The 15,376-nt window shown below is 56.6% G+C and overlaps 2 protein-coding genes across 4 annotated transcripts; one reads left to right on the top strand and one right to left on the bottom strand.

The window, feature by feature from the left end:
• Positions 1-51: 51 nt before the first annotated feature.
• PHETA2 (PH domain containing endocytic trafficking adaptor 2) lies at positions 52-5,261 on the bottom strand. 2 transcript variants are annotated; one of them, XM_042947992.1, is made up of 3 exons: positions 5,069-5,261; positions 3,670-3,758; positions 52-2,622 (listed from the first exon to the last, which is right to left on the bottom strand). In XM_042947992.1, exon 3 carries the CDS (start codon positions 2,615-2,617, stop codon positions 1,835-1,837), a length of 783 nt encoding a protein of 260 aa, XP_042803926.1. In that variant the 5' UTR covers positions 2,618-2,622; positions 3,670-3,758; positions 5,069-5,261; the 3' UTR covers positions 52-1,834. The 2 variants fall into 2 exon arrangements, with proteins under 2 accessions (XP_042803926.1, XP_042803927.1); XM_042947993.1 differs by lacking the exon at positions 5,069-5,261 and adding an exon at positions 4,506-4,762.
• Positions 5,262-7,176: 1,915 nt separating this feature from the next.
• Positions 7,177-14,916, top strand: NAGA (alpha-N-acetylgalactosaminidase). 2 transcript variants are annotated; one of them, XM_042947990.1, is made up of 10 exons: positions 7,177-7,244; positions 7,692-7,776; positions 8,533-8,668; positions 9,074-9,245; positions 9,745-9,922; positions 10,269-10,363; positions 11,131-11,292; positions 12,594-12,791; positions 13,883-14,026; positions 14,278-14,916. In XM_042947990.1, exons 2-10 carry the CDS (start codon positions 7,761-7,763, stop codon positions 14,410-14,412), a joined length of 1,236 nt encoding a protein of 411 aa, XP_042803924.1. In that variant the 5' UTR covers positions 7,177-7,244; positions 7,692-7,760; the 3' UTR covers positions 14,413-14,916. The 2 variants fall into 2 exon arrangements, with proteins under 2 accessions (XP_042803924.1, XP_042803925.1); XM_042947991.1 differs by lacking the exon at positions 7,177-7,244 and adding an exon at positions 7,341-7,494.
• The last annotated feature ends 460 nt before the right edge of the window (positions 14,917-15,376 follow it).

Below are 15,376 nucleotides of genomic sequence, written 5' to 3'. Positions count from 1 at the left end.
GAGGAGGCTGCCGATGCCCCAACAGCCGGCTGATTCTGGGCATGCCGGGCGGGGTCTTCTGGCAGGCGGTCCTCGTGGACCCCTCGTATCGTTCACTCCCCCAGAACAGCCAGGGTTTGGCAGAGTGGGTGATTGTTGAAAAGAGAAATCACTTTAATTGAGCTTGAAACAATTGTATTTCTCTTTTTAATATTAAAAAATATATAAATTTATTAGTTGTACTACTTGGGTGATTTGGGAATTTTATTTCTTGCCAAGGTATACGTTCTCTATAGGCAAATGTAAACCATAACTGAAGGGGAGAAGTGGGGCTTTTGCACAAATTGGTCAAGTGGTTGTTAAAATAAACTTTGAGGAACCAAAATGAGTAATAAAAACCTAATGTTTTAATCATATAAAAATACTGTAACCATAAGAAAGATAAAAGCCTATAGTGTCTGTGTAGAAAACAAGGCGCAGTGGGCTGTGGGACTCCTGTACAGGGTTCGGAAGGGAGCCCCTCTTCTTAGGACACAAGCCTGGCAGGAACCGGTTCTGGACTCTGGGTGGCCTTGGGTGTGCTGGACTTAAGAGGCTGTCGGTCACAGCCTCTGGACCTCGTTGGCCCTGGTCAGGCTACCCAAGGCCCTAATAAGGGATTGAGAGTCTACGAAGGGGCAGACTGTGTGTATGGAGAGGGGGGGCTGTCTTGACCAGGTTCTGCATCTTCCATCGAGCCACTGCTGCCTCACCTCTAGGGCTCAGGCTAGTCTGGCTGCTGGCTCTCTAGACGCAGCCACTTTGCCTCCCGAAACAATCGATAAAACACTTGGCGCCATGCTGCTGAGAGTAGCAGTGAGAGGGTCTTGGCAGATACGCGCTGGCTGACAAGCAGGATGGTGAATGAGTTCCTAGGAGGGGTTCAGGGCTGGGAACAGCTCTCTGGGAGCAGTTAGAAGAATTTATCCTGGTGTTCAAACTCCCAGAATGCCCTCGACTGAAAACCAAAATAACAACCTGGCTTCCCCAGGGAGCCACGTTGCCTCCTCGCTTCTTTGGCTTCCCACTTGGCAGCTCCAGGAGCTGGCTGCTAAGGACAGAATACAGGAAGGATTTCTGCTGACATAAAAAGCTCCCAGCCCGTCTTGGGACAATGACCAGCACCATCTATAGACAAGGCAGCCAGGGAGAGAAGATGGGGGCCCCAACACTTGCTGAGAAGAATCAATCCCTCTTCGTTGGCTGAAGGCCCTGTCCCTCCAAAGGGCCCCACCCAAACTGCAGTTCCTATGCCCAGTCTTCCCACCGCTCAGGAAGAGCTGGGCCCCAGAAACCCCCAGGACAATAAATCCACTTTCTCTGACAGTGTCAGGCCCTCGAGCCAACATTTCAGCCAGCTTCTGGTATTTAAATGTACACACGACTCCCTGTGTTAGAAGTTGTGGTTGTAGAGTCTGTTGTTAGAAGTTGTGGTTGTAGAGTCTGTCGTGTAGGTAAACAGGCAGGGCCGCCTGAGGCCATGCAATAGTCCCCACTTCCTCCATTTCATTAACATTCCCTGAGAGCGGAGCAGTCCAGCACAGAGTCAGGAGACTTGGGTCTGGCCCTGTGGTTGCTGAGCAAGCATCCCCTCCTCTCTGGGCCTCAGGAAACAAAGGGGTTGCAAGTAACGATTCCTTGGTCCCCCTCCAGGCACAAAGGTGGATCTGGAGCCTGGAGGGGGCCTAAAAAGCAGGAAGGAGAGGACCCTCTCAAAAAAAGCAACTTTAAAACAAATAAACATTAAATTCCTGGAGAAGCACTGGCTCTGGTGTCCTGACCAGCAGGACAAGGGCAGAACCCAAAGAGCCGAGGCTCAGTGCCCATCCTGTTTCTCACGTTCTGGCCGGCTCCCCCGGGCCCTCTGCATCCACCTCTGCCTCAGCTCCGAGATCTCCTGGCCATACCAATTGTGCAAGGCAGAGAAGTAGAAGGTCTCAGGGAACAGGGGGCTCTGCCTCCTGCCCAGGAAGAGGCTGGCAGGGCCCTGCAACTCCGCCAAGCCCTGCCCTGCCGGCCTGCTGCCCCTTTCTTCACCCAAGTCCACAGGGCTGCAATCCTTGGAGAGGGAGTGGCCGTTTTCCAGGCCCGGAGGCCGATGGTCTGGAGCCTGGGGCTTATAGCGGCTGGTAATGGCCTTCCAGGATGAGTGGCGATGCAAGGCCAGACTGTGGCGGGCATCTCGCAACTGGCTCTCCAGCTCGCGCACCACCAGGCGCATGTAGCCGAAGCTCGCCCTGGACAGTGCCTTCACCCAGGCCTCCTGGGCCGCGGGCCCATCTGCCGCGAGCAGGTGCGGGCGCACACCAGGGGCGTCGAAACGGATGGCGAAGGCAAACTCCTCAGACATTGGAGCCTCGGCGAGCTCCACCGTGCAGCCCTCCAGCACCACCAGGCTCAGCGGGGCCCTGCTCTCTCGGCTCTCAAAGGAGAACAGCAGGTTGCCTTTGAGAACAAACCAGCACCTCCGGCCAGTGCCACTGGGAGTGGGGGGAGTCCCTGCCCCGCCCCAAGTGCGCAGAAAGCCCGTATGGTCTGCTGGGGAGTCGCTCAGTGCATAGTGGGCTACACTCCTCTCGTTCAGCTTCATGGCTCCCATAAGAACTGTGAGGGGAAAACATTTTTAAAAAATTAAAAAAGGGGGGGCACCTGGGTGACTCAGTTGGTTAAGCATGAGTTTGAGCCCCGCATCAGGCTCTGTGCCAACAGCTCAGAGCCTAGAGCCTGCTTCAGATTCTGTCTCCCTTGCTCTCTGCCCTTCCCCACTCGCACTCTGTCTCTGTCTCTCTCTCTCAAAAATAAAATAAAAACATTAAAAAAAAAAAAAAAAAAGTGGCGGCGGGAGAGGGCCAGAGAGGGAGGCAGCCTCTGTGCTCCTGTGGGGAAAAGAACGCTGGCTCTGGAGGAGACCTGGGCCCCAGCTCTGTGGCCTCTACTCACTTGCTGTGTGCCCTGAGGCTCTCACTGTCTTCATCTGTGAAATGGGCTAGCCTCCCCTGACTTTTCTCTCAGAGGGTTGTTGTGAGGGTCATGGAAAAAACTGGACACCAGAGGGCTCAGAGAAAATGATAACGTGTACCAGACCAGGAGGTACGGAGGGCTTTGACACAGCTTTTTAAAATCCAAAGAAAAAGGTATCGGCTGAGCTGAAATGGATCCTGAGCCCACAGAACCCATAGAAATCATTATGCTTAAACCATCCCCTGATCCAGGGGCCCCTCAGCTCCAACCCTGAGGCCAAACCTCCAGGGTTTCTGTGGCCCTCCTGGGCCCCTGCGGCCTCTCATTCGTTGATGGCGCAATTACCCGTTAGTAAGAATCTGCAGCCTTCAAGGCCAGATGAGCGCAGGGTGAGGCAGGCCTGCCCCATTCCTCCATCAGCGGGGGCTTAGATGGGGATCTGTGCAGTAAACAAGAGTGCGGTACAAACACAAGGCGTGGCTGGGTAGGACCGTCCTCAGCCATTGACTGTCGGTGCCTCACGGATCATAAGTGACACCTAGTTCAACCGTCCTCCTGACTCATGAAAAACTGAGGCCCAGAGCAGTGAAGATGAACTGCCCAAGGCTGCATGACCAGCGAGAAGCAGAACTTGGGTCTCCCGATTCCCTCATATCTTCTAGGGGCAAGCCTTGGCAGTGACTCACTTACCAGCAGAGCTCGCAGCAAGAGGGCAGGGGCCTGGCTTGTCTGGCCACACGCCACGGCTCAGCCCTTCGACTGTGTGGTTCCTAGGGCACCTGCAAAACGATTGTCAAACCCAGTGACCCCCTCCTAGGGGATGAGAACTCCTGCTCAGTCTTAGGAGCCCAGTAAAACCACCACCTCTTCCAGGAGGCCTACCGTGATCATCTCCCTACCCACCCACTCACCCAGGCCAGGCCCTTAAATAAGGAGCAATTGAACATCACTTCTCAGAACTCAGTACTCTACTCCCTAAGGCTAGGTCAGAGTTAAGTGTCCTCAGCTTCCTGCTTTTCCCTTCTAGCACATGTCGCAGGTTGGCTTTAAGTCACCTAATCTGAGAGGTCTGTCCTGATGGCTGTATCCAAAGTGGTCCTGATCACCAAGGTGACCTGATCTAAGGTGACCCAACCAGCAGCCCCCTCACTTCTGTTTGCATTTCCTTCATGCCACAATGATCGATCTCATTTGTGTTTACAGCATTATCCCCAACCCCAGAATGGGCAGGACTCACCTTGGCTGCCCGCCCCCCTCCACCCCCCTCCACCCCCCCCCCCCCCCCGTTTGACTTCCAATATCCAGGAAGAAAGTATTCAAATAAGTGAGAAAACGCCAACGGACAAAGCAGCCCCTCCCCCCTGGAGCCTAAATTCAAGCGGGGAGACACAGTGTAAACAGACAAAAGTAAATAATAAATGAATGTAAAAATGAATTACGGAAGAAATAAAGTAAGGATCAGTCATGATAAGGCCTAAGCGGGGGCCCACGAGGGTGGGGTGGTCGCAGGAGGAGGAGGAGCTCACTGAGGTCTGCCCCGGCCGCGCCTTGTGTCCGCCCGGCACCGGGGCGCGGAGAGGGGCTCCGGAGCGGGAGGAGCAGGGCTCCCGCCCCCGCCGCGAGTCTGGGGAGGGGTGCGAGGCCCCGACCGCGGAGCCGGCGGGGAGTCGGTGCACCGCGTCTCGCCGGTCTTTTTGTTAGAGGAGCTGGACGGGCTGGGGCGCCGGACCCACCGGCCTGGGGCCACCGGGTGGACCCCTGACCCGCCACCGCCCTAAAACAGCGGTCGCCTCGCCGGGAACCTCAGTCTCCGGGTTCGCGCGGTGGGGCTGCCCCGCCACGTCCCCGCTGGCCACGCCCTCCCGGGGGCCGCCTACTCCAGAGCCCGCGGGGCCCGCGCTCACCTCCGCGCCGACGGGCGCGCCGAAGCCCGGGAGGGCGGTCCGCGCGGTGGGCTGCGCCCGCGGCCTGGGGCGATCCGGGCTCCGGCCCCCGCACCTCCGCCCGGGCGGGAACGTGGCCGCGGACGCCGGGAGACCCCTTCCGGGCGGCTCGAGTTACCACCCCCCCCTCCCCTCCCACAGCTCACCCGGGGATCTGCGAAGCGGCTTCTGGATCCACGCGGGAGGGAAACTGAGGCCGGAGAGGCCGAGACTTGCCAGAACCACGGAGCTGGTCAGCGGCGGGCGACCTCGAACCCAGGGCCCCGCCGCAGGCCGTCCGCGGGCCTCGGACCCAGCCCACCGCCGGGAGAACTCGGAGTCCTTCTCTTCCCCTCTCCAGCCCCCTCTCCCCGCCCGGCCCACTTTTCCCACTGAGCCAAGCCTGGGACGGCTTGGGCCCGGCGCCTCCTTTGGGCGGGCTCCTATCCAGTCTGCGAGGCCCCGCCGAGCTTCCTGGCAACCCCACCCGGCTCCAGAAGCGCCCACATTTCTGTTTCTGGGGACTATCGATTTCTGCTTCCGCCACTCCCACCGGCCTGCAACCCACCCGCGGTCCCCAGGGCTCTGCCTGGAATTGGTCCAAGGGTAGGCTTGTGGTGAGGGTTCCCCGAATGCACAACCAAACGCAGGAGGCTGGGGGTTCCTGACGGCCCTGGAAGCCGGGGAGGTCGGAATATCTGCCCATGAATTTGGTGGTTCCCAGCTCAGAGCTCGAGCCTTTGCAGTTCCTGCAGCCTAGAATGTTCCTTCTTGCCTCTATCCCTCAGTTCTAACTTCTCGGGGCTCCTTCACACCAACTAGGTCTCGACTTAAATGTCCTCTCCCTGACTATGCGATGTCAAGTAGCCTGTCCTCAAGTCTATCACATCCCTGGGGTGTATTTTCATGATAGCGCTAGCCACTACAGAACATGCCCTATACTCATGCTTTTATTTCCTGTTTATTATCTGTCTCTCCCACTAGCTTTTATTCAGTTAATAACAGAAACCATAACAAATGTGTTAGAAGGTAATAAGTGGTATGGAAAATATAGGAAGTCACACGGAGCTTGGGAATTGCTGGAGCAGCGAGGTTGCAGTTTCAAATAGGATGGTCAGGGTAGGCCTCACTGAGAAGGTGGCATTTGAGAAATACTGGTAGGAAATAAGGGAGCCAGTCATGCCAAAATCCGGAGGAAGATGATTCCAGGCAGAGGGAACAGTTAGTGCAAAGGCCCTGAGACCAGTTGTGTTTGAGGAGCTGCAAGAGTGTGGCAGAGAGGCAGGGAGGAGGGGGACAGCAGCAGGAGATGTGGTCAGCATGCGTGGGGTTGGGCTTTGTGAATCTGTGAGTCTCCAGACTGAGATGAACAGCTGTCACAGGGTCTTGAGCAAGGAGTGACCTGAGGTATGTTGTGAAGGAGTACTCCAGGGGGGCCTTGGTGGCTCAGGCAGTTAAGCATCTAACTTGATTTTGGCTCAGGTCCCTGAATCAGGCTCTGTGCTGACAGCGTGGAGCCTGGTTGGGATTCTCTCCCCCTCTACTCATGTGCACGCTCTCTCTCTCTCTCTAAATAAGTAAATAAACTTTAAAAACATATTTGATGAGCGGTGCCTGGGTGGCTCAGTTGGTTAAGCGTCCAACTTCAGTTTAGATCATGATCTCACAGTTTGTGGGTTCCAGCCCTTGTTCTGACCGCTCAGAGCCTGGAGCCTGCTTCAGATTCTGTGTCTTCCTCTCTCTCTGCCCCTCCCCCTCTCATGCTCTGTCTCTCTCTGTCTCAAAAATAAATAAAACATTAAAAAAACCACATTTCATGAATGAAGGAGGGAAGGAATATGTAGAGTGCCTGGGGCCAGTACAATGCGTGGCTGGCCCAGAGTGTCAGTAGGGGAGAGCCTCCTGGCTTTGCAAAAACAGTGCCCTACACCATGCATCATGGCATTTTCTCACTTCCTTTCTAAAAAGCAGGTATTCACTCCATAGTATTTATTAAGCGTTTACATTGTGTCGGGCACTGTGCTCGCCTTCAGGGACCCCGCAGAGGTGAAAGGACTAGCCAGCCTCTCGGGGAGCCACGGTAGGCAGGTCACCCAGTCCATAGACTTGCTCCGCGGGTGGTGCCTGCCTGAGGTGGGCGCGGAGAAGGAACTTCGGGGGAGGGCTTATGGGCCCACAGGGGGCGGGACACGGCATTGCTAGGGGGATTCTGATAGGTTCCGCCGGGTAGGCTTGCCGCCGTCAGGCTCCGCCCCCTGTGGAACGCTGTAGGCAAATCAGGTTACAGCAGCAATCGGCGTTCCAGAGGCCGGAGCCTGTGGCGGCTCTGGGTGCGTCCGCAGGGTGAGTTGCGCGAGCGGGGCACTCTGAGGGACGGTCCCCGCGCTAGGGCTGCTGGGCTGCTGTCCTTGGGGACGGGGTGGGGATGGGGTGGGGGCGGGGGCAACCCAGAGCCGGTGGGAGTCCGAAGCCTGGTCCCAGGCCGACGCTTCCGTTCTTCCAGGGCGTCCCAGAGGCGGTCGCTGCCTTTTTCTGGTCCCGGCTCGGCGGAGGGCCGCCCGTGGGGCCGGGGGTTCCCGGCACTACAGAGGGGGTGGGGTCTAACGTCTAAGACATCTTGTTTAGTATTTCTGAAGGAAGAACCCAGGCTCGGGGAAGTGATAGCTGGGGGCCGGGGGTGGTGAACAGTGAGGGCGGCTTGTGGGATCCACGCTCAAGGTTGAGAGCGGTAGAGCTAGCGAGGCAGTAGTAGTGGACCCCGGTGCTTACCTAACGTTTCTTACCTTCCAGAATCCAACGTATAAAGCTGGTGAAAGGAGAGCAGATCCGGCCGGGTCCTGAGACGCTGAGTCCAGAGCGATGTTGCTGAAAGCAGGTACCTACGCGGGTAGGGGTGGTTTGGGGAGGGCAGGAGACCCGATGGGGATAGGGGCTCCCTGGAGGAAGTTCCAGCCCTCTGGTGTCTGGGCCTCTTTCTTTGATGTGGGTATGTGGGAGACATGTTCCTCTCTCTTACTCTTGGAGCTGGGCCAGCAAGAAGGAGATGCTCCCCACCTAGGAATCAGTTCTCTTCCAAAGAGGCCACTTCCTTTCTCTCCCCCTTCTCCCTCAGAGTACAGAGAACCTGCTTTATGTGTTATCAACACCGCAGTAGTTGTTCCGTAGATGGCTAGATGCAGATCCAAACCTGGCTAATCTCTTAAGCCCTTCTGAGGCCTTTTGGGGGTCTGTGGTAGAGAGCAAAGGGCCTTGGGTGAGACTCAGGAGACCTGGAGTCTGGCTATAGTGTTCAAGTTCTGTGTATACCGAGTTGGGGGAGCTAGTCAGGGTGCAGAAAGGACACAACCTCAAGTGTTAGTTTTTTACCGATTCCGGCACTGCTGTGGCAATAGCAGGTGGGGACTCAGGCCTCAAACACATTGCCCTGCCCCAGGCACCATGAGCCCACTCACTGTAACTGCTGGAGTGGGCGGTTACAATAGGAGCTAATTCTTCTCAAGCCCAGGAGTCTGCTTGTTCCCCTAATGGGAAGTCCAGCGGCCTCTGCAGAGCCCAACAGCATATGGGTGGGGTGGGGCGAGGGCTGGGGCTAGGGGAGCCACTGACAGTCATCCTTCTGACTCCCCTGCAGTGCTCTTGCTGGCCCTGGTGGCCCAGGTGCTGGTGCTAGAGAATGGGCTCCTGCGGAAGCCACCCATGGGCTGGCTGGCCTGGGAACGTTTCCGCTGCAACACTGACTGCGACGAGGACCCGAAGAACTGCATCAGGTGAGCGAGGTCCACACCACCTAACAAGCCTTGCCCAAGACCCCGGGGAGTAGGGGCAGGGAGTGGAGGGCAGGAAAAGAGCGCCCGTGCCAGAGAGAATGCAACCAGAGGTGACCTTTGGGACATTGACAGCCTTGTGACCTGCTTGGGGCTTCTGTGGGAGCTGTCTGGCCTGTGGGGCAGGGGCATTGTGGCGGGCCCAGCCCCTGAGATCGCCGAAAGGAGATCATTGCTACAGCCAGGCTGGCTCAGTCTTGCAGCCTGGGGCCAAACGGCTCCTTTCTTTCCACCCTGCTTATGGTTCTCATAGCCTGGATTCACACTCAGATCCTCTGAAAAGTCTGAAAAGCTCTGAGGAAGGGGGTGGGGGGTGACTGAGCTGCCCCATCCCCTGCCTCTCACCAGCGAGCGGCTCTTCATGGAGATGGCCGACCACTTGGCACAAGACGGATGGCGGGACCTGGGCTACACATACCTTAACATGGATGACTGCTGGATTGGTGGGCGTGACGCCAAAGGCCGCCTGATACCAGATCCCAAGCGCTTCCCCAATGGCATTGCCTTCCTGGCTGACTATGTGAGCCCCACCCCAGCCCTGCCCTTTAGCCTGGGGTCCAGACCAGGGTCTCCACGCAACCCCCCCCCCCCCCCTCCCCTGCTCAGGGCTTATTTCCACAATCCCTCTTGAGAAATCACAGTCTGGTGGGGAAAACAGATAAATGGACAGCTAGTTTCGGCCCACCGTGGTGGGTAAGAGCCAGGAGGGGCATCTTTTCCAGCCTGGGATTTCAGAAAGATTCACCGGAGGAGGCAATTCTTGAGCTGCTATAGAGAGACGACATTCGAGGCAGAGGGGATGACAGAAGCAAGGCCTGGAGGCCAGAAGCTGCCCATGGGAGGTGTGTGTTGGAGTGAGGAGAAGGACCACAGTTGGCAGAAGACAGACCAGCAAACACACTCTTTCCTTTCGATAGTGGGGAGCCGATAATTTTCTAATGAGGACTGGTCAGATGTGCCTGTGAGGTGGCTCCCTGCGGGTCCTGCCTAAGCCCACTTGTGTCCTCAACCCTCCACAGGCTCACTCCCTGGGCCTGAAGCTGGGCATCTACGAGGACATGGGCAACTTCACCTGTATGGGTTACCCAGGCATCACGCTAGACAAGGTGACTCAGGATGCTCAAACCTTTGCCGAGTGGAAGGTGGACATGCTGAAGTTGGATGGCTGCTTTTCGACCCCCGAGGAACGGGCCATGGGTGGGTCCTGGAGCTGGCCAGGGGCCATCAGGTAGACAGGGAGGGGTGGCCACGGAAAGCTCACCGGGGCCTACCTGGCCCAGCTTGTCTGTCTGTATGGCCCCCAGGGGGTAGTATTTGCCAATTCCCTGCATCCAGAGGCTGGGAGGATTATTGCCTCCCAGGCTTCCTAAAGATGGGTTGGCACCATGCCCACCCAGGAAGTGTTTGTAGCTCTGGGTACAGGGGGAGGCACCTCCTCTTTTGGGCCTCAGTTCCCTCACATTCGGTGGGAGGTTTGGGCTGAGGCCCCAGATTTCATCCTGTGCCGCCTCAGGCCTAAAATGTAGGGGTGGGGTTTTTCCAGGATACCCCAAGATGGCAGCTGCCCTGAATGCCACAGGCCGCCCCATTGCCTTCTCCTGCAGTTGGCCGGCCTATGAAGGGGGCCTTCCCCCAAAGGTAAGCCATTCCGTGAGCCCACCTGGCAGTGCTCCCCACACCCAAGCCTCCTCCCCTCCTGTGCAGTCAGGGTTGCTCTCATCATAGTTGCCGGTGTGCTGATTTGTCAGTCTAGGAGAGGGTTCTGAGTGCCCCAGAGGGGGCCTCAGCCAACCCCGGGTCTAGAGAAGAGGAGGCACTTCTCAGGTGGGCCGAAGGGATGGGCGTCCAGGGCATGGAACTACACGTCATGTGCTGACACACATCATCCAGCCAGTGGTCAGAATCCTGGTTGTACTGAGTGGGCTAGGACATCTAGAAGGCTAGTGAGGCCATGCAAGGGGGGGCTGAGCCTCTGAAAGGCATTGTGGGCATATCACCAGGGGCCCTTCAGCACCTAGGACACTAGAAAGGGTGGGATCAGACTTGTAGACCCGAGGGAGAATGCTGGCAGACGGCGGGGCTCACTGAGAGAATACAGGGGTGGGTGTGCAGTAGCGAGGGCTGTGGGTGTACCAGCCTGGGCCCGTTCCCCGGGCCTGGCCCCAACGGGCATGAGAGGGCAGGGCAGACTTCTGGCACCAGCACAGGTGGAGATGAGGCCTGGGAAGCCCCAGGGCAGGACCCCGCTTTCTGAGACCTTCCTCATCGTGATCTAGCTCGGGGCCTGTTCTCTTCCCCCTTCTGCACCCTGTGTGTCTCCTGCTGAGGCTCCTCAGCCCCCGTGCAGGCCTCCAGGCAGCAAGGCGTGACTCCGCTGCTGGACTCTGCCTTCCCCCGACATCCAGGTGAACTACAGTCTGCTGGCAGAAATCTGCAACGTCTGGCGCAACTATGACGACATCCAGGACTCCTGGAGTAGCGTGCTGTCCATCCTGGACTGGTTTGTGGACCACCAGGACATACTGCAGCCGGTGGCAGGCCCTGGACACTGGAACGACCCAGACATGGTACCAGCACGGAGGGGGATGGCCCAAGGCCTGCGGGCTGCGACAGACCCACTGCCCTGTGCTGTCTTCCTGGACGCTCACTGCCAGGTTCTAGATCAGTGTCTCTGAAATGTGTCCTTGAACTAGCTGCATCAGACTCACCCTGGGAGCTGGTTTACATGTCTCTTCCCAGGGCCCCACCTCCACTTTTTGGATCAGGATGTTCGAACAGGGCCTGGGAATACCCATTGTTAACAGTCTTCCCTGGCGGTTCTGATGTTTCTTGAAACCTGAGAACTTGGTCTGTAGTGACTCTCGTGGGACACTGTTCCTCGGGACAGTGAAGATAATGAAGAGTCCACCTACTCCAGTCATTCCTTCCCTAGACTGTCCTTGCCAGGCCTGCTTCTGACCACCTTTCAATGCCCTGTGCCCTCTTCCCCTCCCACAGAGCCTCTGCAGGCAGAGTCGGCCCCTCACACCTACCTCACTCGTAGCCCTGACTTCAGTGTTTTTGCGCTTTATCTTATGACTTGCTAGCTATCTCTTCGTTTAGTCGACAAGCATTTACTACCAGTGATTACAATAATTACAGACACCAGGCCAGATAGACACCTGGAGAAACACCAATTAGCCTGCTTTCGAGTTCTGGTTCCCGCTCGGCCACTTATCCTTGGGAAAGTGACTTAATTTTTTCTGTGCTTCGGTTTTGTCAGTTGGAAGATGAGAAAAGTAGCTACCTTATATAGGGTTGTTCTGGGTATTGAAATGGATGACCCTTTAACACGCTTGGCACAGTTTGGCACATGCAGTGCTGTGTTACATGGGTATCACTAAGTACGTAACCATGTTGCTTAGCGGTAATTGTGTCCAGTCTGTGGATTGGTTGCCCTGGGGTCAGGAAGTGTCCCCCTCAGTCTTGCCACCTGTGTTTAGGGCAGGTGGGTGACTTGTGGCAGGAGCAGGGACTGTGTCCAGGTCTGGTACCTACCGCTGCCACCCTGACTGTATTTTTTGACTTTAGTGTGTCGGTGTATAAATGCTTTTGGCAGCAGGACCCCACTGGATCCTCTGAACAACCGATGCCATGGCATATTACCACCCCATAATCTTGGTGAAATAAAAAAGCTGAGGCTCAGAGGGAGAGTGACTTACTTGACACACCCCGAGGCCACGCTCCTAGGGAATAGTGTTCGCTGAACCAGGCCCCACAGTGTCCTCCCGCTCCATCTTCTCTTGCCTGGGCTACGTGTCTAGAGTTGGTCCCCGTGCCCACTTTCCTAAAGAGGGCAGAGCTGACCGATCCTCTCCTCTGCCCCCAGCTGCTCATAGGGAACTTCGGCCTCAGCTTTGAGCAAGCCCGGGCCCAGATGGCCCTATGGACAGTGTTGGCAGCCCCCCTCTTCATGTCCACGGACCTGCGTACCATTTCTGCCCAGAATATGGACATTCTGCAGAATCCACTCATGATCAAAATCAACCAGGATCCCTTGGGCATCCAAGGACGCAGGATTCTCAAGGTACTGGAGTGTGGGGGGAGGGAAGGGGAGGCTGAGGGACTAGGCCCCCCCGCTGAGAACAAGGTTGCCAGCCTGGAGGTTATGGAAGGCTGGGCCTCAGATCTGCTCAGCTCACCTTCCTGGTTGTATTCGGTCAAGGATTCTACCGGGAGCTGCTCCAACCGTCCCCCCATTTGCCTGGGTGAGAACAAGGCCAGAGCAGGACAGCTCATGGGATCTGGGAAAGGGAGACATTACCACACAGGTGCACACGGGAACAGTGGGGCCCCTAGATTTGGAAGCGCGAGACTTCTGCACATGTCTGTGATGTCTGGCAAATAGCTAGGGCTTCCTTCCAGAGCTTAGGAGTTGTTTGAGCCAAGGGATGCAACTACTACTAGCACTAGACTAGCATTTACTATTTATTGAGCACCTACTGTGTGCTGGGCATTCTGGGTCCCTTTTCTGAGAAGGTAAATACTTCCCTGCTTAACAAACGAGCGAACTGAGACTTGAAGAGTCTAAATAACCCAAGGCCACACAGTTGGTGAAGGGTACAACAGAACTTGACTCCAACAGCATAGAGCCTCCCAGCTTGTGCGCTTTGCACAGATCCTCACCTCTCTAGTTAAAAGAAATCCACACAACTATAGAAGGCACATATAGAACTGGTGATCCCCAGAGGAGGGAACTAATCCTGCTGGAGGAGCTCATGGTGGAACCAGGCCCACGGACCTTCTGAAGGACGGGGCATCACCCTCCCGGCTGCTCCGGGCAGAGCTCATCAGTCTTATGGACAGCGTCCTCCGCTCCAGTGCCAGCAGCTGCCCACGTCTATCCCTCCCGTTAGCCTATGAACTGTCTGAGACAGGACCTTATGCACTTCCGTCTGTGTTCTAGCGTGGGGCCTGGCACAGATTAAGTGTCGGGGAGCATCTGCTGAGTCAGGGAAGAATAAGCTGGGGGTGCTGGAGGGCTGGGGTATCCTCCAAACTTCTGCATGACATGGAGCCATGGGTTAGGGGGACCCAAAGCTCAAAGGAGGGCCAGGGAGGGGATTTCAGGGCCTGCCTGAGCAGGGAGCCCAGCCGGTAGCCACCTTCTGTGTCCAGGAGAAATCCCACATTGAAGTGTACGTGAGGCCCCTGGCCGACGAGGCTAGCGCCTTAGTCTTCTTCAGCCGCCGGACGGATATGCCTTATCGCTACCACTCCTCCCTCGCCCAGCTCAACTTTAACAGCTCCAACACCTATGAGGTGAGTATCCTACTACCTGTGGGGCTTCGGGCTTCCCCGGGTGGGTGTTGCTGGGGGTGGTCCTCTGGCAGGAGCGCAAGAGGCAGCTGCAGGCATCGAGGGCTGTGGCTGGTCCCCTTCCGGGCTCCCACTTCTGTAGGGCACGCTGGAGACCCACCCCAGACAGGCCAGAGTCCGGGCTTTGACACCCTCTGAGGGGGTCTCTGCAGCCATTCTTACATGAGTACCGGCGATATCTCTTTCCACTACAGGCCCAGAACGTCTACACGGGTGATGTCATCAGTGGCCTCCACCCTAAAACCAACTTCACGGTGGTCATCAACCCTTCAGGGGTAGTGATGTGGTACCTGTATCCCATCAGGAAGCTGGGGAAGTCCCAGCAATGAGGAACTGAAACATGTGACAGGCTGTGGCGGCATCACTGAGCCCAGACCATGGAGCCTCCACATGCTGAGGGCTAGTAAGTGGGGTTCTCTGACACCCAGGCCCACTCAGTGACCTGGCCCCGTGAGACCCAAAGTGCAATCTGAGGGCCAGGTTCCACACCCTGCCCAAGTGTGAACCTTCTTGGAAACTTGTCTTGGGGCGATTTCCTATGGCCTTCCTGGTTTCTACCTTTTCTGCATAGCCCCAAAGATGTTACTGAACAACTGAGCCAGCCTCCTGAGCCCCCAGAAGCAGGGCCACTGATACCCTCCGATCTTCTTTCTGTTGACTCTGAAATCAGGACTTGGAATTTTTCTTATGATTAGGACTGGAGATCTGACCTCTTGTCAGGAACTCCCACAAATTGTGTGATTGGTTTGCCGGCCTGGATAAGGCCTTGCAGGCTAACACCAGCCAGGTTACCTTGGTTCCCTCTGGTTACCAATAAAGCTGTTCTTTAATCGGGTAGTTGCAATATGGACGTGGGGTCGTGGGCACCTTCAGTTAGGGACTCTGGGCAGCAGTGCACAGGGTGCTGGTTTGAAATCTCACCTCACGTGGAAGATGTGTGGCATCTTCTGGCTCCTTATTTTCCAAAGTGACCTACAGATTATACTTCCTAGACATGCCAGACTTGCCTCTCACCAGGGAGCCATCCTGCTCTGCCCAACTCAAGTGGTGGTGACAACACAGGCAGGCACAGGCCTTTTGTCTCGCGCACCCCTTCCCCACTCCCTTCAGACTCACTCCTCAGCCCTCCTGCTGCACACAGACCCTGATCTGCTAAGGATTTTGCATTGTCTTCTGCACCTTTCAGCTCATGTCCCCTTTTCTGCCAGGGCTTCATTCAGTGGCACTCTGGGTTTGGGTGCCAGTGAGGGCCAGCTAGCCTCTCTCCCACCGGGCTGCTGCAGTTGGTCCTTT

Source organism: Panthera leo, chromosome B4 (genome assembly GCF_018350215.1).
Source record: "Panthera leo isolate Ple1 chromosome B4, P.leo_Ple1_pat1.1, whole genome shotgun sequence".
Classification (NCBI taxonomy): Eukaryota; Metazoa; Chordata; class Mammalia; order Carnivora; family Felidae; genus Panthera; species Panthera leo.
The sequence above is the reverse complement of the archived record's forward strand: the minus strand, read 5'-3'. Positions and strand labels throughout refer to the sequence as shown.